Source organism: Microcaecilia unicolor, chromosome 8 (genome assembly GCF_901765095.1).
Source record: "Microcaecilia unicolor chromosome 8, aMicUni1.1, whole genome shotgun sequence".
NCBI lineage: Eukaryota > Metazoa > Chordata > Amphibia > Gymnophiona > Siphonopidae > Microcaecilia > Microcaecilia unicolor.
The window spans coordinates 32,920,772-32,947,921 of record NC_044038.1 but is presented as its reverse complement, the minus strand read 5'-3'; the positions used below and the strand labels follow the sequence as shown (position 1 = coordinate 32,947,921).

The 27,150-nt window shown below is 43.9% G+C and overlaps 1 protein-coding gene across 2 annotated transcripts in view; it reads right to left on the bottom strand.

Annotated features, from left to right (window-relative positions):
* The window catches only part of MYH11 (myosin heavy chain 11), a 215,621-nt gene that overhangs the window by 68,127 nt on the left and 120,344 nt on the right, over positions 1-27,150 (bottom strand). For both annotated transcript variants that reach the window (XM_030212270.1, XM_030212271.1), the window contains 8 exons: positions 22,903-23,001; positions 19,635-19,778; positions 13,329-13,424; positions 12,371-12,489; positions 11,819-11,971; positions 10,577-10,750; positions 8,257-8,430; positions 7,590-7,704 (listed from right to left, as the gene is read on the bottom strand). In XM_030212270.1, the coding sequence (XP_030068130.1) occupies positions 7,590-7,704; positions 8,257-8,430; positions 10,577-10,750; positions 11,819-11,971; positions 12,371-12,489; positions 13,329-13,424; positions 19,635-19,778; positions 22,903-23,001 (1,074 nt within the window). The remainder of the gene's footprint in view (positions 1-7,589; positions 7,705-8,256; positions 8,431-10,576; positions 10,751-11,818; positions 11,972-12,370; positions 12,490-13,328; positions 13,425-19,634; positions 19,779-22,902; positions 23,002-27,150) is intronic.

Sequence of the window (27,150 nt, the reverse complement as noted above, 5' to 3'; positions counted from 1 at the left end):
CTGGAACAGCGGGTGCGAGGTCAGAGTGAAGACACCCAATTTCTGCTGGACAAGGTAGAGGACCTCGAAAATAGAAGTAGGCGCTCCAATATCCGGATTCGCGGCGTCCCAGAACTCCCGGAGTACATGAACTGTGAGCAGGTAGTCCAGCGTATAGCGGCTCAGCTATTATCGACGCTGGAGGACCCGCGTGTCCCAACTGATATCATTATTGAGAGGGCACATAGAGCGCTGGGAGGACGGAATAAGAATGCACCTAAGGATATAGTGGCCTGCTTCAAGGACTATAAAACTAAAGAAGAAATAATGAAGAAGGCGAGGGTAGCAGAGCCTGTGGAATGGGACAGTTATCCCATAGAGCTGTACCACGACTTGTCATCCACCACGCTCAAAAGACGGAGCGAACTGAGACCGCTGACTGCTCAACTTAGGGATGAAGGGATCCGATATAAGTGGCAGCATCCTTTTGCCCTGTTGTTCTATAAGGACGGTAAGCAATGCAGAGTGGTGTCACTGGAAGAGGCCCAAGCATATATGGCGCAAGAAGAACCAGTTGCAGAAAGCGAACGGTCCCAGGTGGCTGAGCGCCCAAGGAAAGTCAGGCCGAAATGGCAGCGAGTTACACAGGGCAAGGGAAGACTGCGCAGGCAAATTTCGGAGAAGAAACTGACACAGCCTGCAGACAAGGGATGAGACTGGACTGAGCTGCTGTGAGAAGCAGATGCAATTTTGTGCTGAGTATACTTTGCATGCAGGACAAGAAGTTGTGTGTTGTTAGGTTAAGAACGATAGCTAGTTGCTGAAGGATAGACGTGACTTCCTCTATATGGACATGCCATGTATGGGGAACAGGGTATGTCATGATTGGAGGAGGGGGAAGGTAGGGTGGGGGTTGGAGGGAGGGTTGGGAGGGGAAAGGGCACTGAGGGGGGGGCTGATTAGCGTGACAAAAATGGATAGTTATGACTGTATGCACATGTGTAACACTTAATGTGAGAGGTCTTAACACCCCCCAGAAACGTAGGCAGGTCTTTAGGGAAGCCATACGTTTAAAAGCGGATGTGCTGTTTATTCAAGAAACTCACCTAAAGCACAAACATGAATATTTGATGCGTCATAGACGATACCCCATAGTACATGGAGCATCCAGCTTAGATAATAAGAAAACAAAGGGGGTGCTTATAGCCTTTTCAAGTTCTCTTCCATGGGAGGTCCATAAAGTACTAAAGGATAAAGCGGGCAGATACGTGATAGTGGTGGTAACCCTGTACAACACGTACTATACTATGGTATGTGCATATGCACCCAATGAGGGACAGGGTATATTCCTGGAGGAGCTAGAGGGGCTTTTGCAAAGATCTGCCAAGGGCCACTTGCTGGTGGGAGGGGATTTAAATCTAACATTGGACCCCTTGGTGGATAATTCGGGGGGAACAGTAACATATGCAAAAAGAGAGCGAGTAGCGATGAAGGGATGGATGGCACGGTGGGGGCTGCTAGACCTCTGGAGGGAGTCTCACGGGTCAGAAAGGAATTACACTTACTTCTCCCCCAAATACAACACATACTCTAGGATAGATTATTGGCTGGGGGATGGTCTGATTCGGGAAAAAATGATGGAGGTGGTTATTGAGCCTAGAACCTGGTCTGACCATTCCCCGGTGGTGCTGACTATGAAGATAAGTGAAGGGGGTAAACAGCGGAGGCAATGGCGTTTGAATGAGGCGATTCTCTTAGATCCACAGAATACTTCTGTAATTGAAAAATATATTGTGGAGTATCTCCAGTTTAATGATACGGGAGAGGTGCATCCGGTGAGCCTATGGGAGGGATTTAAAGCAGTTTTACGGGGACAATTAATAGCTTTTAAGGCACATTTGGACAGGACGAGGGTAGAGCGGGAATCCTCCCTTAGGGCGGAGTTGGCTGAAATGGAGAGATCGCATAAAGCAGACCCGAATGATAGTGTGAAGGCAGGAGAACTACATAATCTTAGAGCCCAACTTAATGACACACAAATGGCAGAGATTGCGATGCAACTACAACAAACACAACAAGAACATTTTGAATTTGGGAACAGAGCCAGTAGGTTGCTCGCATTAAAGCTTAAAAAGCAGGCCCAACGGAATGCCATCTCGAGCATAAAGAATGAGTCGGGGGAGCAATATACCCAAACAGAGAAAATAAAGGAAGTGTTTTGGGAATTTTATACACGACTGTATCAGTCGGAACGGGTGGTAGTGCCAGAGGAAGTAGCCCATTATCTGCAGGGGATGGACTTTCCAGGGGCGTCTAGGGGGGAGCTGGAGGAGCTATCGAACCCTGTGACCTTAGAGGATATTGAGAAGGCAATCGCCGACCTCCCTAATAATAAAGCCCCGGGCCCAGACGGATTCCCCACTCGGTTCTATAAATTATTCTCCAAGTGGATAGCGCCCCTATTGATGAGGGTAATTGCCTCTTTTGATGAAGCTCAGGAACTTCCGAGCTCCTGGAGAATGGCAGAGATAGTCGTGATATTAAAGCCGGGGAAAGATCCATTGCAGTGTGGGTCGTATCGACCGATATCACTATTAAATACAGACTATAAGATTTTTACCAAAATCTTGGCCAAGAGGCTGCAGGGGTTGATGCCCTCCTTGGTTCATGAGGACCAGGCGGGCTTTATCGCCGGACGTCAGACATTCGACAACACTCGCTGCCTATTACACATTATTCAACAAGTTAGGGACGAGGAAGTACCGGTACTTCTGCTCTCGGTCGACGCAGAGAAGGCGTTTGACCGAGTGGAATGGCCTTTCTTATTCGCAGTATTAAGGAAGATAGGGATAGGAGGCAAGTTTCTACAGTGGCTCCGGCTACTATATACCAAGCCAATGGCAGCGATTAAGATTAATGGCTCACTTTCTAAACCTTTGGACTTGGGTAGGGGCACAAGGCAGGGATGTGCGATCTCTCCATTATTATTTGCACTCTCAATCGAACCACTGGCCAAGAGAATTCGTGAGCAAAGGGACATAAAAGGGGTGGTAAGGGGTAAACGAGAACATAAGATTATGCTCTTTGCAGATGACATCTTGTTGACCTTAGCGCATCCTCGGCAGTCTCTAAAGCGAGTAATAGAAGTTATGACACAGTATGGACAATTGTCTGGATTCAAAATAAATATCAATAAATCAGAAATACTTAACCTTACAACACCAGTACAGGAGGCCCAGATATTACAGAGGATGTACCCTTTTAAGTGGGCTGAGAAATCTATTCAGTATCTAGGCATACAGGTAACTGATAGGATAGAGACTATGTTCCAGGGGAACTACCCTAGAAAGCTGAAGGAGCTGTTTGAAGAATTAGACAGATGGGAAGGCATGACACTGTCATGGATGGGGAGAGTGCATGCCATAAAAATGATGTTACTGCCCAAGTTATTATATCTATTTTTGGCTCTCCCAATACCGATCCCGCACTCCTTTTTTCAACAGCTGAATAGGAAAATGTTTGCATACATATGGCGTAAGAGGCCTCCGAGGGTGCGCAGATCGATGATGTTTCAAATACCGTCCAGGGGAGGTATGGGAGTTCCTAACTTCCTCCTCTATTATCAAGCAGCACAGTTGCGGGTCTTAGCCAATTGGTACCCGGAAAATAACAAAAAGTGGTTACACTGGGAGAGAACATGGCTAGCTACGAGATATCTGGGTAATATCCTCTGGTCCCCGGAGAGTGAGATAAGAGCGGTAATACGCAGAACCCCGGTAGGCCTAAATCATTTACTGACAACCTGGCTCCAGATGAGAAGGAGGGTGTTCCCGGATAGAAAGTACTTCTTACAAATGGCTATCTGTAGAGCTCCGGGGTTCCCACTGGGAGAGTCTGAGAAAGTCTACCAGGACTGGGCACGCAAAGGGCTCTATAAGTTGGGGCAGGTGTGGGAACAGGGGTCAATAAAGGAGTTTGCTGAGCTGCAGGAAGAGTATGGCCTAGAGGAGCGCGACATGGTGTTCTACCACTGTTTAAGGAACTTCCTACGCAGGCGTGCAGGGGAGGAATTGGATCTGGTGGAAACAGGATTAGAGAGAGCAATTAGAGAGGGAGGGGGGAAAGGAAGTGTAACTAGAATATACAGGGCCCTGCTCTTGCTTGTTACCCCGCAGGATTACTATGTTCATAGGTGGGAGCAGGAGCTGCATAGGACCTTCCCCTCGGGTGACTGGATGCATATCTTTAGATCTTTGTTGAAACCCTCAATCGCACAACCACTAATTGAAAATGGGTACAAAATTTTCTACTGGTGGTACTATACGCCGGTAAGGCTTAAACGGATATACCCGAATATGTCAGCGGAATGTTGGCGAGAGTGTGGGGCACAAGGGACATTTATGCATATATGGTGGGATTGTCCAAAGGTGAGAGAGTATTGGGCACGGGTGCTGCACATGGTTTATACGATTCTTAAGGTGCAATATCCAGGGCGAGTCGAATACTGTCTGCTGCATCTTAGACCCCCGGGAGTGAAGGCCCACTTGCATAAATTGGCTGTGCAATACTTTGTAGCAGCAAAAATTGAAATAGCCCGGGCCTGGAAACAGAAAAACACACCATCATTACAGCTGATAACTCGAAAGGTGGATTTCATCTATCAGATGTCAAAATTAACAGCTATGAGAAGGGGGCAGGTTGCATTGTTTATAAAAATCTGGCAACCATATGAGCTTATGAGGGAAGAGCTACTATCTTCCCCGTAGTGCCTGAGGGAGGGAGGGAGGGATGGGGGAGGGTGGGTAGGGGGTACATGTTTGAGCGACAAAAACAATGTTCAGTTAAGCTTTGGAAAGTTGTATGATGCGATATGTTCATGATTTGTTTTATATTCAAAATTTTCAATAAAAATATCGTTAAAAAAAAAAAAACATCTTAATTTTGGCCCTAGACATTTTAATTTTGTTCTATTATTGCAGAAAACATCTATCTTTTGGTGCCACCCATGCCCGCCTCCAACACGCCCCCTTGAAATTTGGATGAACTGTGGAGCAAAACATCTAAAATCGAGGTGTTGAAAATGAGCTCCTTAATGTGTTTTATATTTTATAATATTATGTACACCATCTTGACTGAGATTTCCCACGAAGAGGGCATATAAAGTTTTTAAATAAATAAAATCAGGTTACTCCTAGCTCCGCCCCCAGAATGCTCAATAACTATTCAGATAGGGGGCCTTTTTACAGAGTGGCGGTAAGCCCAACGTGGGCTTACCATTTGCTCTTCCAGGACTACCATTGGCCCAACGCGGAAGTCCCACCCCGAGCATGCGCCATTTCCGGGGGAAAAAGAGTCTCCCCAGAAATGGCTTGCACGGCAGTAACCCGGCGGTAATTGGGCATCGCTGCATGCTGTCAGGTTACCACCGGGTTAGCATGGGAGCCCTTATTGCCATCTCAATGGTTGGTGGCAAGGGATCCCTTCTGCATGGCCATGTGGTAAGAGTTCTCTTAATGTATGGCCATGTGTGTCTGGGAGCTTTTTACCTGCTGCGCTAAAAAGGGCCCTGGTGTGCGGGAAAAAGTCCCCCGCTGCTAGCGCAGGTCCCTTTTTCCCTTACAGGCAGATGATCAAAAGCCCCGCGCTGTTCCAAACAGCGCTCTAAAATAGCACTGGAACAGCGCGGGGCGCTATTAGACCTATGATCAGAGATAATGCATGTAAATTTAAGCAGCACAATTATTTCTGATCATGGAGTAGAAGTGTGGGAGAATTGTGCCTGAGCACGCGCTCAGCACAATCCTCCCACACTTGTTTGACAGGTCTGGGCTGGAGACCAATGAAAAGACAAGGACGCCCATCTTTAAATCGGAAGATGGACGTCCTCAACTGCCCTGTTGCAGGGACGGCCAGATTTCAAGGGGGTGTCGGAGGTATAGCGACGGGGCAGTTGAGGACGTCCAAAATTTGGACGGTTCTGTGACAGGAAGTTGAGGACGTCCAAAATTTGGACGTTTCTGCAATGGGCAGTTAAGGATGTCCAAAATTGGATGTTTCTGTGAGAAAGACGTCTTTCTCATAGAGACATCCAATTTTGGATGTCCTTAACTGCCCATTACAGAAACGTCCAAATTTTGGACGTCCTCAACTGCCCCGTCACAGAACCGTCCAAATTTTGGATGACCTCAACTGCCCTCGCTGGCAGGTTTGCTGTAGGGGGGCAAATGCATGCTGGACAGGGATCACCATTCCTCCCCAATGATCTGTAAACCCTAACGCTAGCTCGGAGCTGGCGTAGGGTTTGTCGCGGCCAGCGACCCAATCTTTGACGCGCTGGTCACTGATCATTGGTGATGAATGCGTTAAGCGCTGATTAGCATGCATTTGCAAGCTACTTGCGCTAAGAGCCCTGTGTAGCATGCATTTGCATGCTACTTGTGCTAAGAGCCCTCGAGCGCATTGTTTCACATGCTTGAGGGCTCTGATCATGGGGCGGTAGTAAATGCCGGCGCTAGTATGGCGCTAACAGCCTCTAGCACCGGCGTTTGCTTTTGATCATCTGCCTGTTAGTGCTGGGGTGATCAGTGGTAGTTTTCACCAGCATTAATCAGATAATGTTACTGACAATTAGTGAGTGGTTCTAGTCAGCAGCAATTATCTGGGCAGGAGCCACTCGTATCAGTGGCGTAGCCAGACTCAATATTTTGGATGGGTCCAGAGTTAACTTGGATGGGCCCTTCCATGCCCCTCCCCCATCTTCCTAGAGATATTTTTTAAAAACAGGTTTTTTTCACCTGTATCTCTACCCTCTCTCCTCTGTGGCATTCCGGCATCTGCCCTTCTGTTTCTGAACCCAGCCCTCTTGGTGTATCTTACAGGCGTACTCAGCGCCTGCAGTGATTCATTTTTGCTGTTGAACAGGCCCCGCAGGCTTCTATCTGTTGCGTCCTGCCCTTGCTGATATCGTTCCCTGTCTGGCAGGACGAGGCAGATAGAAGCCTGCGGGGGCCGCGCAAGCAGCAAAAATGAATCGCTGCAGGCACCGGGGACGCCTGTAAGGTACACCAGGGAGGGACAGGGTTCAGAGACAGGAGGGCAGATGCCAGGATGCTGCGGAGGAAAGAGGGGAGAGAGCAGTGTGGTGCTGCTGTTGGGTAGGCCTGAGCCAAGAATGGGTGGGCCTGTGCCCATCCAGGCCCACCCACAGCTACGCCACTGGCTCGTGTCCGGATAAGTGATGGTGAATATCAACCCCTAGTGTGTAAATGCTACCAATTCCCCAGCTGTACTCGTGGGAACATCTTCAACTTTATAAAAGTCTATTCCTGTGTGTAATTTACTGTTTTATCCACTGAAATGCCTTTAAACATTGCCCTCCCTATGCGCAATACCCTATAGAAGGAACGTTACCTTTATTTGCAGTACAATGCTTAAGACACAGACCTTCACTGACCTGAAAACTTGCAAGTTAAAACATGCATTAGCCCAACAAAAGGCAGCAATTTCTATCCAACCTTTCTTTGTTTCCTTAATGTTCCTTCAGATTTTATATGGAAAGACATGATTAATCTCACAAGCATTACAGAATTGAAGGATAAATCAGCTCATACCATCTTTCCAAAGATCTGCTACAAATTTATCCGAGGACTGGTTGAGTAAGGAAGTGACATTGTCGTTCAGTGGATCCATGTTCTTGGTTAGCCAAGCGCTTGCATTGTAGTCCACCTTAAGGGAACAAATTTATTCATTGGTGGATTATTATTTATTTCATTTACTATGAACAAAACTTGTTTCATATTTGCATTCTAAAGTGAAGAAATTGGTGCTAAGCTCTTAACTTTTCCCTGCCCTAAATCTGCCCCTGTTACCATCCACTTTTTCCTAAATTTAAGACATTGGTGAAATTTTGAGTAAACAGTTATGTACTCAGTCCTAATAATTTTCAAAAAGCCCAAGTTAGGAGCATAAATCTCATATTTAGGAGCACAAATCCTTTGAATGGGCCCCACTGGAAATAATGGTGTTGACACTGCATTAAGGCATGGTAACAGGCATTAATGAGAATTAGCTGATTGGCACACAGAGGTAAATCAGGCCTTAAGTTTGAAAAACAGTTGGAAATGCTTGATCTTATAATAGGCCAGACATTCAGACACATCTCAAATGAGATTGACTGTATTTTATTAGTAGTTCTATTTACTGGGAATTTTTTTTTTTACCAGTTTATCACAATTTTATGCAACTTTTATTAATTAAGTCGAAATAATTCGTACCTACCTTTCCTGCATAGTGAACAAGAGTGAAGAGTGTTTTGTCTTTGAGCTGTTTGGTTTTCTGAAACTTGCAATGATTGCCTTGCTCTTGACACAACTTCTCCACAAAAGAGACATCAGTGGCTTTGGGGAACCAGCATTCTTCATCCAACAGAGCCAGAACACCAGGTGGATTGTTCTGGAAGATGAATTGTATAAATACATCTTCTACCACTTTCAATGAATGCAAAATGCCACCATTTTCATTGTCCTTCCTACAGATACTAGTTAAATCTGCCATGACTATAATACCATTTCAAGATTAGGAAACCATCAATAACTAAACTTAATATCGTATGTAAAATATTTCAGTATGCTTGCTGTGAAGAGTGAAGCCTTATCTACAGGCCCCTCCACCATCTTGTCATCGTCTGTCTTGCTTCTCTCCTTATCTTTTCTCGCACCTTGGAGTTCATGTTGGTAACAAATTTGCCCATGCACCTTGAACGTTGTTAGCGATATTGGTTGTTTGATCAAATCAATATGATGGGGGAGATTTCAATATGATGGAGCTGGGGAGCTCAGAACAGGTCAGGAGCACATCTTAACCCATTCACTGCATCACGTGATCTCTCCTGACAAGTATATGAATGATAGTGAAGCGTGCTGGATTTTCTTATATGATTTTGATAATACAGTATAATAATATTTTTATTACACTACCCCTGTGTTTTGAAATAGTCATTATATACATTTTGCAATCAAATTGGCCACCTTTTTTTGATAGATACTAGACTCAGCTGGTACTGACTCCCTTGCACTTTTTCTTCTGGAGGTCCCTTCAGTGAAAGTCCTGAGAAGTTGCAACTGTGTGCCAGGACCTTCTCTGTTGTGGTATTCCAGCTGTAGAATAGTCTGCCTTTAGAGGTTTACATGAATAGAAAGGGGATGGAATTCGATATACTGCCTTTCTGAGATGACATTCAAAGCAGTTTATATATATACTAGCCGTTAAGCCCGTAAAAACGGGCGAGTATTGCAGCCCTCCTCTCTCCCCTGGTCTCACCCCGCCCACCGATCCTCCCCCCCACCCCCATATCCAGCGACCCTTCTCTTTCCCTTAGCCTCCCCCTCCTCCCATGTCCAGGAACCCTCCTCTGTGCCCTGCTCTCACCCCAAGTCCAGGAACCATGGCCTCTCCCCCCTGCCCTCCCCCCATGTCCAGCTACCCTCATTACCGCCGCTCCCCCCCCTCCGTGCCAGGCCCCCTGCACTGACATAACAGCGCCTCTCACCTCCGTGTGAAAGCGCTACAGGCAGCAGCAGATCGCTCTGCTGCTGCCTGCAGCGCTTCCACACGGAGGTGAGAGGCGCTGTCAGGTCAGTGCAGGGGGCCCGATACGGAGGGGGGGCAGGAGCGGCAGGGGGGAGGGTGGAGGTTGTTTTGCGTGATGTTCCATTCCATGCGGCAGCGTCGGCGTCCGACAATTCGACTCCGTTTCCCTCTCTGTTCTGCCCTCTGACGTCATGACATCTTGACGTGAGGGCGGGACAGAGAGGGAAGTCTGTACTGCGCATTTGCAAGTGAGTACGTTCACTTGCCATTTATACGTTTGATGGACATTTATTTTGTACCTGGAGCAAAGGAGAGTTAAGTGACTTGCTCAGAGTCACAAGGAGCTGCAGTATTAATTGAAGCAAGTTCCCCTGATTCTTAGGCCAGTGCACTAGCCATTAGGCTACTCCTCCACTCCATGAAGAAGATCATGCCTTTCCTGTTTGCTGAGAATTAACTATCAGGGGTGCTGGATAATTAATCTGTGATGCGACAGGAGGAAACTTTGGGGATCTTTCACTTAGGCTCACTGGCGTTTTTTGCACCTGCTAAAAATAGGATTGCGCTAATCACTAAAGAAACCCATAGGAATACATCGGTGTCTTTAGCATTTAACGAGCTCCTATTTTTAGCGCACATTAAAAACGTCAGCACGCCTAAGGAAAAGACCCCCTATCAGGCTTATTTTCGAAAGAGAAGGATACCCATCTTTCGACACAAATCGTAAGATGGGCGTCCTTCTCCCAGGGTCGCCCAAATCAGCATAATCGAAAGTCAATTTTGGGCGTCCCCAACCCAAATGCACAAAAAGAGTCCATCTTTGAGATAAATGTGAAACAGCTTCATGATAACTTTGGGCCTCTTTTATCAAGCCACGCGGCAATGCCAACGGAGCCCATTCAAAGTGAACGGGCTTTGCCGACATTACCACAGTGGGAGCCATTAGCACCGCTTGATAAAAGTGGACTTAATTATTTCTGTGCTGAGATAGATACATCCTGTAGCTTACCGGCCTTTCAATCAACTCAATACATGGCTGTAAATCAAGACCAAAGTCGATGAAGTTCCATTCAATTCCCTCCCGCTGGTATTCCTCTTGCTCCAGGATAAACATGGTGTGGTTGAAGAGTTGCTGGAGTTTCTCATTGGTGTAGTTAATGCAGAGTTGCTCAAACGAGTTGACCTGAAATAATACAAAAAAAAAAAGAAGAGAAAAAAAACAACAAAATTATATTTCATATGTGTTCCCTTAAAAGTATAAAAAAAGAGGCAGGCAAATTTAGAAGAACAATATTATGGCCCCAGTGGTGGTTGGGAAGGATAGTTTGCTGAAAATCCCCATTTAAACTGGTCTCAGTTCCAGGAATAATTTTCAGCAGAGAACCAGCAATTTAAGAATGAAGCATTGCCAGATTAGTATGTGGGGTGAGATAAAAAGATGAGAGCTGACGCCAGAATATTCCATTCATAAAGCCGTCTGTATTTATTAAATGTGGGGCCCTTTTACCAAAGCTTAGTGTGTGCTAAGGGCTTCTTTTACAAAGCTGCGATAGCAATTCCTGTGCGGTAAATGAGAGGAAACCCATTCAATTCCTATGGGCTTCCTATCATTTGCCGTATGGGAATCGCAAGCTCGGCTTTGTAAAAGAGGTCTTAAGGGCTAGATTCTATATATGGTGCCTGGAAAGGGAAATGGGACTTGATATACCGCCTTTCTGAGGTTTTTGCAACTACATTCAAAGCGGTTTACATATATTCAGGTACTTATTTTGTACCAGGGGCAATGGAGGGTGAAGTGACTTGCCCAGAGTCACAAGGGAGTGGGAACCGAACTCAGTTCCTGAGTGGAAAACATTTTCGCCTAAGCGTATTCTTTAAAATTTCTGTTCGTTTTTTAGAATATGCCTTCGAAACCTAATCAAAAAATGTATTAAGTTAGTCCAATAAAAAAGATGCCATCTTATTTTCTTCTCTATGTTTTCAATTTATTTCTAGTTATTCTCTTTGGAGTATGTTTACTAAGGCGTGCTATAGGTGCATTAGCATTTTTAACTCACGTTACTGGTTGATGTGCATTAAATGCCCATAGGAATGTATTGGCGCGTTAGTGTTTAATGTGCCTTAACTTTAAAGGTGCGTTTTAAATGCGGATGCGCTTTAGTAAACATATACATGTTGCTTTATTACTGCACCAAGGACATTGGACTGGCAGGCTATAAATGTGTTTAAGTAAATATATAAAGTTTCCTACCTCAAAGATCTCAAATCCAGCAATATCAAGAATTCCCAAGAATGATGCTCCTTGTCTTTTTGTTTTGTCCAGAGCCTTGTTCACTCGGTTGAGTATCCAAAGGAAGAGACGTTCATAGGTTGCTTTGGCCAAGGCTTCTATTGCAAAATCTGCCTAGAGAAGGCAAAATAAAAGGGCTGGAAACAATCAGCACTCAGGAACATGAATATTTTAACAAATTTAGGGGTCATTTTACTAAGGCGCGCTGATAGATTTAGCGTGCGCCAACGATTAGCATGCATGGGAATATAATGGGCATCTTATCATTTAATGCATGCTAATTGTTAGCGCGTGCTAAATCTGTTAGCGCACCTTAGTAAAAGGACTCCTTACATTGAAGACAATAACTAGTGTTTATTCTAGTTCAGTTTTGGACCTCAGAATGCCATGTTCCATTTTCTTTGTTTTTCAATTTTTTTTTTAGCATGGAGAATGTGATCAAAATCATGAGAATTAAAATCTTTGCAGATTGGTTGAAAAGGTAGAACACGGCATATATGGATATATCCTCACCTGCTCCTTGGTCTGGGCTTTCTGAACGACATCACGTCCAACCTTGATACGTGGTGACAGGATTGACCTTGTGAAATCAGTCACATTAATGCCCATGAGGTGGCACACTTTTTGAGCAGCTAGAAGGCAAACAATATTTATTTATTTAATTTATACCTCACTAGTGGAACCATGCCTGTTTCCTCAACAATGAAACGGGCCCTAGGAAGGCTGTCATGTAAGCTTTTTTTCTCTCTCTCCCCTGCCCTCCCCTCCATGTCCAGCAATTCTTCCCTCCCCTCTCCTCTATGTCCAGCGATTCTCCTCTTCCCTGCCCTCCCATCCATGTCCCGCGATTCTCTCCTCTACTGTCCTCCCATGTCCATCAATTCTCCTCTACCCTGCCCTGCCCTTCCCTTCCCATCCTCCCTCCCTCCCCTCGATGTCACGCGATTCTCTCCTCCCCTCGATTTGCACCTGAACGTTCTCTACTGGCTGGCGCTGGCTTCTGTTCCGTTCGTAACATCCCTCCTGACGTCAGCTCGCCTCCAGCGTTCCCTTCCCTCTCACTGTTCCACCTTCTGACGTCATTACGTCTTGACGCGAGGGCAGGACAGTGAGGGGGAATGGAACGCTGGAGGCTGGCTGACGTCAGGAGATGTTACGAACCCAGGCAGCCAGACATGGAACGTTGGAGGTGCAAATATATTATGTAGGTTATTATCCCAAACAAGTTTGGGTTCAATGTGGCTTCCATCAAACTTTAAAGCAAAGTAGAATATGGATTAAACAAAAGTAAAAGATAAGAAGAGGTATAACATCATAGCAGCAGAATGACTCATTTGAAAATAAACTAGCTAAGAGAATTACAATGATCAACACCATTTATATTTACATATACTCACTCTACACAAGACCTTCGCTTACTATCAATGACAATTTCTTTGCAAATATTTTGGGCAGAAAAAGAAATCAGTACCTGTGTTATCTGGCATAGAAGCCTGATCTGTATTTCTTTCTTTCTTGAAGACAATATTACCGAGTTGGAGGACAGAGGAAACAACTTTTAACATTGCTGTAAAAAGAGAAAAATACTTACAATACATCTTCATACACTGGGCCTGTAGTATGTACAAAGATATCTCATGCATGTTTATTGCAGATCTTCTGAAATCCCAGCATACTGTGGGATCCATGGGAAGATTGGGGAAAACCCTCTGACAACAGATCTGTGCATTGTTTTTACTTTTTTTTTTCATTACGGAGCTTTAAACTTTCCCAGTACAAAACCAGTTTCCAAATTGTAAAAGGAAGCTGACACAGAGGACTCCCAGTTCATCAGGGGCAGATTGTTGTTTTTCTTACTGCATCCATTTACTTACGATTTCAATTTATTTATAAAAACAGGACTACAAGTCTATAGGAGAAATGGGGCGAGCCTAGGCCTGCCAGTCTACACAAAATTTGCTCCCTGCAGGGGTTCTCAAAGCTGTCCTGGGAACTTCTTAGCCAGTTAGGTTTTCAGGATATTTACAATGAATATGCATGAGATCATTTTATCTACATATACAAATTGATCTCATACATATTCATTTTAGGTATTCTGAAAACCCAGCTAGCTGTGAGATCCACAGGACAGGTCTGGGAAGCCTTGCTTTAATGATTGGGTGCTATCTGTCAAACGGCAGCAATCCAAGGAATGCCATGCTACAGTGGTTCTCAGTCTAATCTGGCTACATGCAAAAAAAGTTTATGTGCATAATTTACGTAAAAGGCTATTTCTGTGCATAAAGCACTATTAAGAACATAAGTAATGCCACACTGGGAAAAGACCAAAGGTCCATCGAGCCCAGCATCCTGTCCACGACAGCGGTCAATCCAGGCCAATGGCACCTGGCGAGCTTCCCAAACGTACAAACATTCTATACATGTTATTCCTGGAGTTGTGGATTTTTCCCAAGCCCATTTAGTAGTGGTTTATGGACTTGTCCTTTAGGAAACCGTCTAACCCCTTTTTAAAATCTGCTAAGCTAACCGCCTGTGGAAAAGGACTTTTCAAGTGATTTTCCACAAGGAAGCCTTACCATCTTACCTTAGGTCAAGCAAACAAGCTGATCCAATCCTGTTTTTTTATAGTTTATTTCATGAAGCATGCATGGATCTGTAATTTTGACATTCCGAAAGAAATCACTGTTGGATTAAGGCATGGACAAACTATCTGCAGACTAGGACCCTGCAATGTGAGTGGTCTCCGAAAAAGAAAAACTGACTCCAAAGGAAATTTTACTAGCATCTGTTCAGAATTAAAGGCAATACAAGAATATTCTCTCTAAATATAGGCATTTCCATAAGATTATAAGAAAAGCCATGTCGAGTCAGACTGAGGTCGGACCGACCGTTCACTTGTCTATTAGATTGTAAGCTCTTTGAGCAGGGACTGTCTCTCTTTGTTAAATTGTACAGCGCTGCGTAACCCTAGTAGCGCTCTAGAAATGTTAAGTAGTAGTAGTAGTAGTAGTAGTCCCAGCATCCTGTTTCTCTGTCAGCGGCCAGTTCAGGTCACAAGTACCCAGCAGATCACATTTACAGGGAAGAGCAGTGACTCACCAATGTCTAGCTTGCTCATAATTTTCATGGATTTTTCCTCCTAGAACTCTTTTGAACCCTATGTTGGTCACATTGACCATACCTTCCAGCTACATATTCCACAGTAATTATGACTGCCTGACAAATAAACTTTCTACAGTATTTTGCATTCAGTTCTTACAAAAACATAGCCACAAAAGGCAGTGGGAATCACCAGGCAAATAAGCGTATATTCCAAGCAATACATTTCTTTATTAACAAACATAGACTAATGGGCCATGTTTCGGCACAATGGTGAGATAAAATCGCCCACAAAATAACACTAAGGCCCCGATATTCAGACCATGGGAGGTAGCTGGACTCTCTCCCGCAGTCTGTGCTGAACCTAGATATTCAATGCCAGATAGGGCCGCTGAGAGACTGGGCCGGGCCAGGGGCAAGGCCGCTCCCGGGGCCCTGCCCCCGCCACCACCACCACCCCCGAGGTCGTCGTCGTCACCACCCCCCCTTCCATCCACCACTGGGCCGGGTCCCCCTGAATTCAAATCATAGCGCCTCACCTCGACCTCGCTCTGTGTGAAAGAAGCGCAGCAGCGGCAGTCTGCAGATTGCCTCCCTTCGGGCCTTTCCTCCCTGTGTCCCGCCCTTGTACAAGTTACATCAGACGAGGTGGACGAGGGGGGGGGGCGGGTGGAGGGGACTGCGGCACCGGCCCCCCTTAGAGGCCCGGGCCTGGGGAATTTTGTCCCTCCTGCCCCCCCCCCCCCTCTTGGCGGCCCTGATACCAGGCTATTTCCAGTGACTGGCATTGAATATCCAGGTTTTCTCCAGTCAGCTTGAAGATGTCAACATAGCCGGTTACCTTTAAACTGGCCAAAGATATATCAGGGTTTGACGCCAAATATGACCTCCAAACCCAGTTTAAAAATCGGCAGATAGCTGGTTATATCACGTGATATAACCAGTTAACCGCCAGCCGCTAACAGCGGATATTCAGCAGAGAATAGCTGCTTATCCCCTGCTGAATATCGGTGGATAGTCGGTTAAGCACTATTTAACCGGTCAGCATCCATTCTGACCAATTAAATAGCACTAAATATCAGGTGGTATGGCTTTATCTGGTGCTTGAACATACGTTCACCCACCAGATCAAACCTTACTGTGATCGTGTGGGCGATTTCATCTCACCATTGTGGAATTACACTCATGAGGCTGTAATTATTTCCGCAACTGAAAATAGCTCTCTAGTTGTTCATAAGATTTGACCATTTTATTGTGCTCCGTGGATTCCTGAGGAAGGCAGGTGTGCCGAAACATTAGAGACTCATATGTGAATTAGCTTACATTGTAATAAAGAAGTTTATTGCTTGGATTATACGCGTGTTTGCCTGGTGATTCCCGCTGCCTTTTGTTACTGTTTGCAGCTTGTGTTTTTTTGTTATTTTCCCTTACAAAAATATATACATCTGGCAATTCAAATAGTTGCACTCTCCTTTTTTCATATATTAGTTGCAACTGAAACCAATTTGAAGAAAAGATAAATCTTATAGATGTTGCAAATAATTTTTTATTCTTGGTCAATTTAGATGCTTTGGTGAAACAGCTGCATTATTAATGTTCCTGATGAAAAACTATCCTGAAGATGTTGGTTTATCTTACTGAGGAAATAAAACACTTCCATGTCTGTATCAAGGAAAATTATGCAGATAAAAGATATTTAAATCATCAGAGCCTTTACCAAGGCATCATTGGATTCAGTCAGTGCTCCTGAAAGGATTTTGCAATTTTTATTGAGTGTAATAGTAACAAACTGCCCAGGGATAAAGTCATTTTTGCAACAGGACAATAACAAGAGTGAACTTCAGACAATAATGCTACAAGAAATGTTGAAGGCCCTAAGAGGCCTGTCTTTGGTGGGAAGAAGCCAATGTATCTGGCTAAGTCAGGCCACAACTTTAGGGCAGGGGTTCTTAAACTTTTTTAGTTCCCGCACTTCTTTAACTGATCAACAAAAACCCTCACTTCCCCTTCCTAAACCACGTGTCCACAAGCGACTACTGACAGCTTCATATGTCGCTAACTGTTAGCAACTAACAATGCCAGCTGACAACATATCACTAAAATTACAGTAGTACACAGTTATGCTACCAATAACTGTCCTAGTAACTGTCTTTGTTCTGTCTGGAACGTTTCAACAAAGTGCCTCAGATTTTAAAACACTTCTCCACACCCCCAGTGGCGTACCAAGGGGGGGGGGCGGTGGGTGCGGTCCGCCCCGGGTGCACGCCGCTGGGGGGGTGCCGCGCGCCTGTCCACTACGTTCGTTCTGTGCTCCCTCTGCCCCAGAACAGGTTACTTCCTGTTCCGGGGCAGAGGGATCATGGAAACAAACGAAGCGGACAGGTGCGCGGCACCCCCCCAGCGGCATGCACCCAGGGGGGGGGGTCGCGCTGCACCCGGGGGACGGGGCGCATCGGTGATCCGCCCCGGGTGTCAGCCCCCCTAGGAACGCCACTGCACACCCCATTTGACCTCTTCTCACTTAGGGGTGCAGGCACCACTGGTTAACGACCCCTGCCTTAGGGCAATGATTTTTCCACACATAACAAGATCACTTTAACCGGATACCACAGAATATCAGCATCCTCTATCGCTGTCTTAGGGTTACCATATGTCTGGTTTTACCCAGACATGTCCTCTTTTTGAGGACATGGCCAGGCAACAGGGCGGGTTTTGCCAGCCTGCCCGTCTGTCCAGATTTCCGGACAAACGAGCAGGCTGGCGGGTGGGCCTAATGGTGTCCTATCCCCTCCCCTTACCTTACTCTACTGCCCTGGTGGTCTAGTGACCTCTTCGGGGCAGGAAAGAGCCCCCTCTTTCCTGCCCGGAGCACTGCCCTGCGTTCTCTTCCCCTAGCAATGCTGACGGTCCCAGCGCTAATTCAAAATGGCCGCCGAGAGTTGACGCGGCCTCGCAAGACTTCTGCTTCAACTCTCGGCAGCCATTTTGAATTGGTGCCGAGACCATTAGCATTGCAAGGGGAAGAGAATGCAGGGCTGCGCTTAGGCAGAAAAGAGGGGGCTCTTTCCTACCCCAAAGAGGTCACTAGACCACCAGGGCAATAGAGTAAGGTAAGAGGAGGGGACTAGGGGATAGGACACCATTGGGGGTGTGTGGGGAGTAGGGGTGAAAGGGTGGGGTGATATGTGACCGGGGGCATGGTGGGAGTGTGTGGCGGGGCGGTGCAGGGGCAGGGCATGTGTGCTCTTTTTGGGGGTACCAAATATGATAATCCTACTCTGTCTACACCTAACTGACCCAGTCAACAATTCCCTGGACAAATCTTCCTGTGATAATGTGACTTGTGGTTGGCTACAGGACCTCACAGACACAGGCAGATTGTAGTGTAAAGTCAAAGAAAAAGCTTTATTGGTGAACAAGTAATCAAAGCAATACAGTCTGTTCCTCTGTCACAGACTCAGTTTAACCCTGGGCTATAACCACCATAGCATTGACTTCCTCCTCTCTCTAGCAGTTCTACCTTCTTCTGTACAGTTCCACTTACTCATACATACATCCAGGCCTGGCTCCAATTAGGCCACTCAGGACCTGGGTCTTCGCAGATCAATAAAGGCACTCCTTGACTTTTGCAGTCTTCCGCAATCCCTGGGCTTCTACAGGGTGCACACTGCTGAGCTAGGGCCACTCCTTACTTCCTTGAGACTCCCCCACAGGTACTGCAGCCCAGCTAACACTTCCCCCTCCTGGAGACCTCTTGCCTGAGGGCCTCTCAGACCCAGGGCATTTAACCACCTCTTGGCCTGGGTGGGGGCGGTGGCTGCCCAAGTGGGGGTAGTGGGGGCAGTGGTAGCCTGAGTGTGTGTGTGGGGGGTGGTAGCAGATAGCCTCTGCATTTACTTTAGCAGCAATGTATTATATATAAGGCGCGGCGAATAGCACATGCTAAATTGTGCACACGGCCAATTTACGTGCGCTACTCAATTGAGTAATGAGCCAATTAGTAATGATAATTGGCCAATAACAACTAATTATCATTACTAATTGACAATAATTGGAATTTATGCGCGCTTCTTTTTAGGCATATTCTAAAAAGAGGCCTGCGTAAATTCCATTGTGCGGAGCTGAAAAGGGGGCACAGGCATGGGAGGAGTGTGGGCGTGTCAGGGGTGCCAATCACATTTATGCACCTTGTTATAGAATTCGGGGGAACGCACATACATTTAGGCGCAGGTATTTAAACCAGGTTTCCAGTGATGTAAGTGACTGCACCTAAATGTACGTACATGCCCCCGGCCTCTGCGCTATTCTATAAACTGTGTTTTACTGTAGATGCAGTTTATAGAATAGCGCTAGGCATGACATTTTGGACACCATATGCAGAATCTGGCCCTATACGGATAATTTTATGGCTCTCACCCTTGCTCCCCCCCCCCCCCCCCCCATGATTCTGCCCCAGTTAGATTGCAGCCCACCACTATCTGGATAGGGGCTGAAAAATCAATGGATAATGGATTGATACAGATACTTTTGAAAACTGAACCCACTGGGTTTTCAAGACTTTGCTAGCATTATGATTTTTCCTATGATAAGATGTAACGTTAATCCTTCCTTTCTTTAAGTGAAATCCACAGGTAAACCCAGCCAAATATGTTCCCTTTGATGTCGGAACTGTCCATACCTATTTGATCTTCTTCAACGAATCCCATAATTTTCATGGCTTCCAAGGTTTCCTGAAACATATCACAGTCATCCTGTCCAGGAACGGGCACATAACCACTGGATAAAAATGTGTAATTGCCGAAACCTTCAAGTAACAATTCCTCTGAAAGAAAAGAGTCACAAAGTCAGAAAAGGCAAAAATGGGACTTTTAATCTTGAAAAACTGTTGTAAAAAAAAGGCTGTTGCATATTTTAAAAATGTGTTTAAATATTATATCAACACTGCAACACCAAAGTCAACTTTACTGAAATGCTGTGCGGCAGCTGCACATATTAATAACACCTTAACTTTGAACGCCACAGATCACATGAACTAAACTATTGGCTTGTTAAGTAGGAAATATTCAAATGGGATGTTGAAGAACTGATTTCATTGTGTTCTTGACCATTATAAAACAATATTGACTTCCTTATATGCTCAGTGTGCCGATTTGCCCTCAGAAAGGAATAGTGACATGCAGAGATAATACGTGGCATATGCATAAAGGAATCCTGTGCAGAAGGAATGGATCCTCAGAAGCTTAGCCGAAATTGGGTGGCGGAGCAGGTGGGGGGAAGAGGGGTTGGTGGTTGGGAGGCGAGGATAGTAGTGGGCAGACTTATACGGTCTGTGCCAGAGCCAGTGGTGGGAGGCGGGACTGGTGGTTGGGAGGCGGGGAATAGTGCTGGGCAGACTTATACGGTCTGTGCCAGAGCCGGTGATGGGAGGCAGGACTGGTGGTTGGGAGGCGGGAAGTACTGCTGGGCAGACTTGTACGGTCTGTGCCCTGAATAAGGCAGGTACAAATCAAGGTAAGGTATACACATATGTTTGTCTTGTTGGGCAGACTGGATGGACCGTGCAGGTCTTTTTCTGCCGTCATCTACTATGTTACTATCCTGCTTATAATCGAACGAGAAAAAACGCCCAAGTTCCGACCTAAATCGGGAGATGGACGTTTATCTCACAAAAACGAATAACGCGGTATAATCGAAAGCCAAACTTGGACGTTTTCAACTGCACTCCATCGTGAAAGCATACAAAGTTGACGGGGGCGTGTCAGAGGCGTGGTGAAGGCGGGACTGGGGCATGGTTATCACCCGAACAGAGATGGGCGCCTTTCGCCGATAATGGAAAAAAAGTATGCGTTTGTAGCTAGAATTTAGGGCACTTTTCCTGGACCCTGTTTTTTCACGAATAAGGCCCCAAAAAGTGCTCTAAATGACCAGATTACCCCCAGAGGGAATCGGGGATGACCTCCCCTGACTTCCCCAGTGGTCACTAACCCCCTCCCACCCCAAAAAATGATGTTTCACAACTTTTTATTTTCACCCTCAAATGTCATACCCACCTCCCTGGCAGCAGTATGCAGGTCCCTGGAGCAGTTGTTAGGGGGTGCAGTGGACTTCAGGCAGGTGGACCCAGGCCCATCCCTCCCCTACCTGTTACAATTGTGCTGCTTAATGCTTATTAGTCGTCCAATCCCCCAAACCCACTGTACCCACATGTAGGTGCCCCCCTTCACCCCTTAGGGCTATAGTAATGGTGTAGACTTGTGAGCAGTGGGTTTTGAGGGGGATTTGGGGGGCTCAACACCTAAGGGAAGGGTGCTATGCACCTGGGAGCTCTTTTACCTTTTTTTTTGTTTTTGTAAAAGTGCCCCCTAGGGTGCCCGGTTGGTGTCCTGGCATGTGAGGGGGACCAGTGCACTACGACTCCTGGCCCCTCCCACGAACAAATGCCTTGGATTTATTCGTTTTTGAGCTGGGCGCTTTCATTTTCCATTATCGCTGAAAAACAAAAACGCCCAGCTCACAAATTGTCGAAGAAAACATGGACGTCTATTTTTTTTCGAAAATACGGTTCGGTCCGCCCCTTCACGGACCCGTTCTCGGAGATAAACGCCCATGGAGATAGACGTTTTCGTTCGATTATGCCCCTCCATGTTACTATGTTACTGCACTCGGCTTTTATTTATTTGTTGCATTTGTATCCCACATTTTCCCACCTATTTGCAGGCTCAATGTGGCTTACAATGCTCCATCGTGGCATTTACCATTCCAGAGTACAAGATACAATTGGTATTACTTAAAGAACATGGATGATATAATAGAATTAGACAATCAGGTATAGAGAGAAAACATACAGAACATCATACAGTTATTAATTATGGATCATTGTGGTATGCCTTGTTGAAGAGACAAGTCTTCAGTGATTTACGAAAGTTGAATAGGTCATAAATTGTTTTCAGGTCCAGTGGCAATGCATTCCAGAGCCGCGTGCTCATGTAGAAAACTCTGGACACATGTGTTAGTCTGTATTTTAGTCCTTTACAGCTGGGGAAGTGACGATTTAGAAAATGTGCGTGCTGATCTTTTAGCATTTCTGGGTGACAAGTCAATAAGGGCTATCATGTAGGCTGGGGCGTCTCCATGAATGATTTTATGAACCAGAGTGCAGACCTTGAACGCGATACGTTCCTTAAGTGGAAGCCAGTGTAGCTTTTCTCTTAGGGGTTTGGCACTTAGGGGTTTTAGGCAGGACGAATCACTTTTGGTAATTATTCTTTTCTTAAACGGCAACATTTTCTGCTACTTATTTCGTTGGCGGACCACAAATAGAAATATACAAATAGAAATATATCTGTGTTTATCTGCAATATGTAGAATCAAATGCCTGAGTTTGGCCCAGCCTTTGGAGTCCCCGATACCTATTGATATTTTGAAAGCAAGACATTGGAAGCAGACTGAAGCTATTCATTCCGCAATTGGGTATCGGCACAGTTCTATGGTCCTGATAGAGGTGCTGAGTGCCCACTGGGGGGGTCATAAGAGTAAAGACTCCCCGTGGATTTCTTGAATTATCGTATGTTACTGTTTGAGTTTCTGTGTATCGGGAAGGTGGAGCCTATTCATGGCTGGGAGACCTAAGCCAAGATACTGCCTTAGGGTCGAGGTTGGGTAGGGGTAGGGGGTGGAGGGAGGAGGGGAAAAAAGGGGGGAAAATAATGTTACGATGGTTTTGACTATGTTGCAATTGATACCTGTATGTTGTGTTGCACTTAAGGTACCATGTAGTGTACTAATATCATTTTCATTAACCATCAATAAAAATGATTGAAATAAAAGGAAATAATAAATATGTTATTGAAAATCCATTACATTGTAATATTTCTACATTGTATCCTGCCTAGATCTGTGGGTAATAAATGTTTCAAATAAATAAATAAATAAATAAAATAACTCACCTTTTAGACTGTCTTTTGCACCTGAAATTAAGTAGTAGAAGATATGAAATGTCCTTTCATCCTTTGCCTGGCGGATGGCTCTGGATTTCTCAAGCAAATCTGTTTATCACAAAGCTAAGGCTGTGAACTAACAATACGTTTATTTTGCATCAATATTTCTTAGTGTGTCTAGATGGATAAAAGACTAACAAGCAGCTCTCAGTGGCTCACTGTAAGACACAACGTCAAACAATGTCTTAATTCTTTCTAATGTTAGATTTTATTTGAAAAGCTGGAAGTGTTGAGAAGCTGTGAAATTGGTTCTTTAGCAGTGGGGTGGGGTGGGGTGGGTGCTGCTAATTTTTATGGGATTATAGAAAAAAACATGATTTATTGAGGTTGCAGAGGTATGTGTGGGACTATGGAGGATCGGCAGTCCTCTGACGATCTGGTCACTGTTTCATGGGGTCACTGAGGGCCCCTTTTACTAGGGTTTGCAGTTACCACAACATACTATTTTTATTTTTACAGTTTCACTTCTGAATTTCTGATACATGTAGATTTAGTTCCTCTTTTCAGGCATTCGTCTAGATTACAGGCTACATTAATACTTCATCTAAACAAAACAATTATATATTATTAAACAACCGTAGAAAAATTATCAAACAATTCAATCTTTATTCATTATCAAATATCAAAATAATCTTATTAATATATACTCTGCCATCCAATCACATTTACACACTCTCATTCATACCCACATACAAAACATAAAATCATTCCACATAAATCATATAACAATGTCACTATAAAAATTATACAAAAACAACTAAACAAAGTTGTACAACAAATTTTTCCATACTGTAGAAGGCCTTCTGCTCAATGTGTGACAAAACTATTTTGTAAGCTCACCACTCCGTGTACACTTCAATTCAGTTCAGTTCAATGGTCTTAGTCCATCAAAAAGTCAATGTGTCCATTGTTAAACCACTCATCAATCTTTGCCAGATGCCAAAAAATCTGCAATCTCCAGTGAAAAGCAATCACGGAGCCGGCACAGGTCAATCAATGGGATGGCTACAAACTCAACAGTAGTGTCGGATAAGCTAAAAAGCAGCTTTCTTAATAGTAGCCTCCACAATAGATTCAGCTTAAATCAACTGATCCATCATGATTTCATTGTGTTCTTGACCATTATAAAACAATATTGACTTGATGGATCAGTTGATTTAAGCTGACGTTTTGATGGACTAAGACCATTGAACTGAACTGAATTGAAATGTACACGGAGTGGTGAGCTTACAAAATAATTTTGTCACACATTGAGCAGAGGGCCTTCTACAGTATGGAAAAAATTGTTGTATAACTTTATTTAGTTGTTTTTGTATAGTTTTTATAGTGACATTGTTATATGATTTATGTGGAATGATTTTATGTTTTGTATGTGAAAATGAATGAGAGTGTGTAAATGTGATTGGATGACAGTATATATTAATAAGATTATTTTGATATTTGATAATGAATAAAGATTGAATTGTTTGATAATTTTTCTACAGTTGTTTAATAATTCATACTACATGCTTTTTGCAACCATTATTAATGTTTGAACCTTGTTTATATATATATATATATATATATATATATATATATATATATATATATATATATATACAGTATGGAAATACAGGACCATGAAGTAATATTTCAGGACCATAAATATTTGTTTAAGAATTAATTTTTCAAAAACAAATCTTTCAAAAACAAATTGTTATTAATTATTAATTTTATTAATAGCTAATAATTATTAGCTAGAAGAACTGCAGTGAGTTTGGATAGACAGCGTCCCTTTAACTGTCTGATGTCAATGTTGTGTGATGAGTTCATGTCAGCGGACAGCTGATTGTGATGTTAGCTGTTTAGATGGACCATGATTAGTTCAGATAGATAGTGTCTCTTTAAACCTCTTACGTTAACGTTATGCCATTGGTCCATGTTGTACTATGATGATTGGTTCAAGGTGGCAGCGTCTCTTTAAATTTTCAGCACCACTTCTTGCTCGCGCTTTCTCTTGATATGGGCAAGAGCAGTTAAAGCACAGTATTGGTAAGTTTCATCAAAAGAGTTTTTGTAAAAAATGTTGTTGATAATTAAGATAATAAAAGAGCATGAGTTATAGACCTCCTGAGCCGGTATGTCAAGCTCCATCTCTGGCTGTCTTCAAATCTAAGCTAAAAGCCCACCTTTTTGATGCTGCTTTTAACTCCTAACTCTTGTTCACTTGTTCAGAATCCTTATTTTATCATCCTCACTTTAATATTCCTTTATCTCTTGTTTGTCCTGTTTGTCTATCCTAATTAGATTGTAAGCTCTGTCGAGCAGGGACTGTCTATTCATGTTCATGTGTACAGTGCTGCGTATGTCTAGTAGCGCTATAGAAATGATAAGTAGTAGTAGTAGTCTTTGGGATTCTGGAATCTTGCTATTCTTTGAGATTCTGCACGGAATCTTGCTACTCTTTGGGATTCCAGAATCTTGCTACTCTGTGTCCTTGGCCCTTATTTGTCCTGTTTGTCTGTCCTAATTTTCAAGTGTACAGCGCTGCATACGTCTAGTAGCGCTATAGAAATGATAAGTGGTAGTAGTAGTAGCATAGAGAGTCTAGCACTTGCAATTTCAATGACATTTTGGCATAAGAAACAATTGGACTTCCAAAAAAAAATGTGTATTTCCTTAGGGCAATGTTTTGGCTGAGTCTCCAGAAGAAGCTGTTGCGAAACAGGTCCCTGTTGGAACCTCAGTCTTGACTTAAGACTCAGAAGTTCATGCTAGTAAACATATGAAAAACAATGATCTTTGAGCCACACAACAAGGACATCTATGCCTGTGCTTTACAAGCTATAAATATTTTGTTTTTCCTCTACATAGATTGATGAACAATTTAATAGTCAAAAAATTCTTTACAAATCTTTTTACACATATGATTGTAGAGTAGATGACACAGTGATTATTAAAGCTTTGCTTATTTTTTGGATCTACTCCGCAAAAAAGGTTTTTCTTGACCTATGACTACTTTTTGACCAATCACATTACAAACTGACTATTGCCTTAAAGAGCCTAAATATTGTTGATTCTGGTTGATATGAGGTATTTTCTTCCCTATTTTTGAAAAAAAAAATCATCATTTAAAAAAAGAAATAAAAACAATTTTGAAAGATTTATTTTTGAAAAATTCATTCTTGAACACTTATTTATGGTCCTGAAATATTACTTCATGGTCCTGTATTTCCATACTGTATATTATTATATATATATACCATTGTTTTGTTTAGATCACTGTATTTGTAAATGGTATTTTGATCCTTTATTTGTTGAGTAGATTAATACTTTATCCACCATCAATGTATGCATGTTCAGTGTTGATAGAATTCTGTTTGTATACATCGGTGTCTCTTTTTGGAATCCCTTGCCCTTATCAAGTAGGTTAGAAAGGACTTATTTACAATTATGTAAACAATTGAAAACTTTTTTTTATTCACTACCCCCCCCCCCCCCCCTGTTTACTAAGCCATGCTAGCAGCTGCTAAGTGCTAATGCTGACACAGCCCATTCACTTTGAAAGGGCTGTGTCGGTATTGCCATGCGGTAGCCGATAGTACAGCTTAGTAAACAGGGATGTAAATTAGTTTGCTCTAGTTAATACTTCATCCACCATCAATGTATGCATTTTCAGTGTTGCTAGAATTCTGTTTTTATACATCGGTGTATACATAACAACATACGCATCATTTCTACTACTACTACTTAACATTTTTAAAGCGCTACTAGAGTTACGCAGCGCTGTACAATTTAACATAGAGGGACGGTCCCTGCTCAAAGAGCTTACAATCTAAGAGACAAATGAACGGTTAGTCCAATAGGGGCGGTCAAAATGGGGCAGTCTGGATTTACTGAACGGTAAGAGTTAGGTGCCGAATGCAGCATTGAAGAGGTGGGTTTTAAGCAAAGACTTGAAGATGGGCAGGGAGGGGGCTTGGCGTAAGGGCTCAGGAAGGTTGTTCCAAGCATAGGGTGAGGCGAGGCAGAATGAGCCTGAATGTAATTCTTCTATTATTATGTACTGTTTGTATGATTATGTATTTGATTGATATCTTGTACACCACACTGGACCCAACTGGGAAAATTAGCGGTTGCTAAGTAATAAAGTCTTATTAACCACTAATTTTCCCAGTTGGGTCCAGTGCAGTTAATTTCCTGTGTTATGTTAATGTT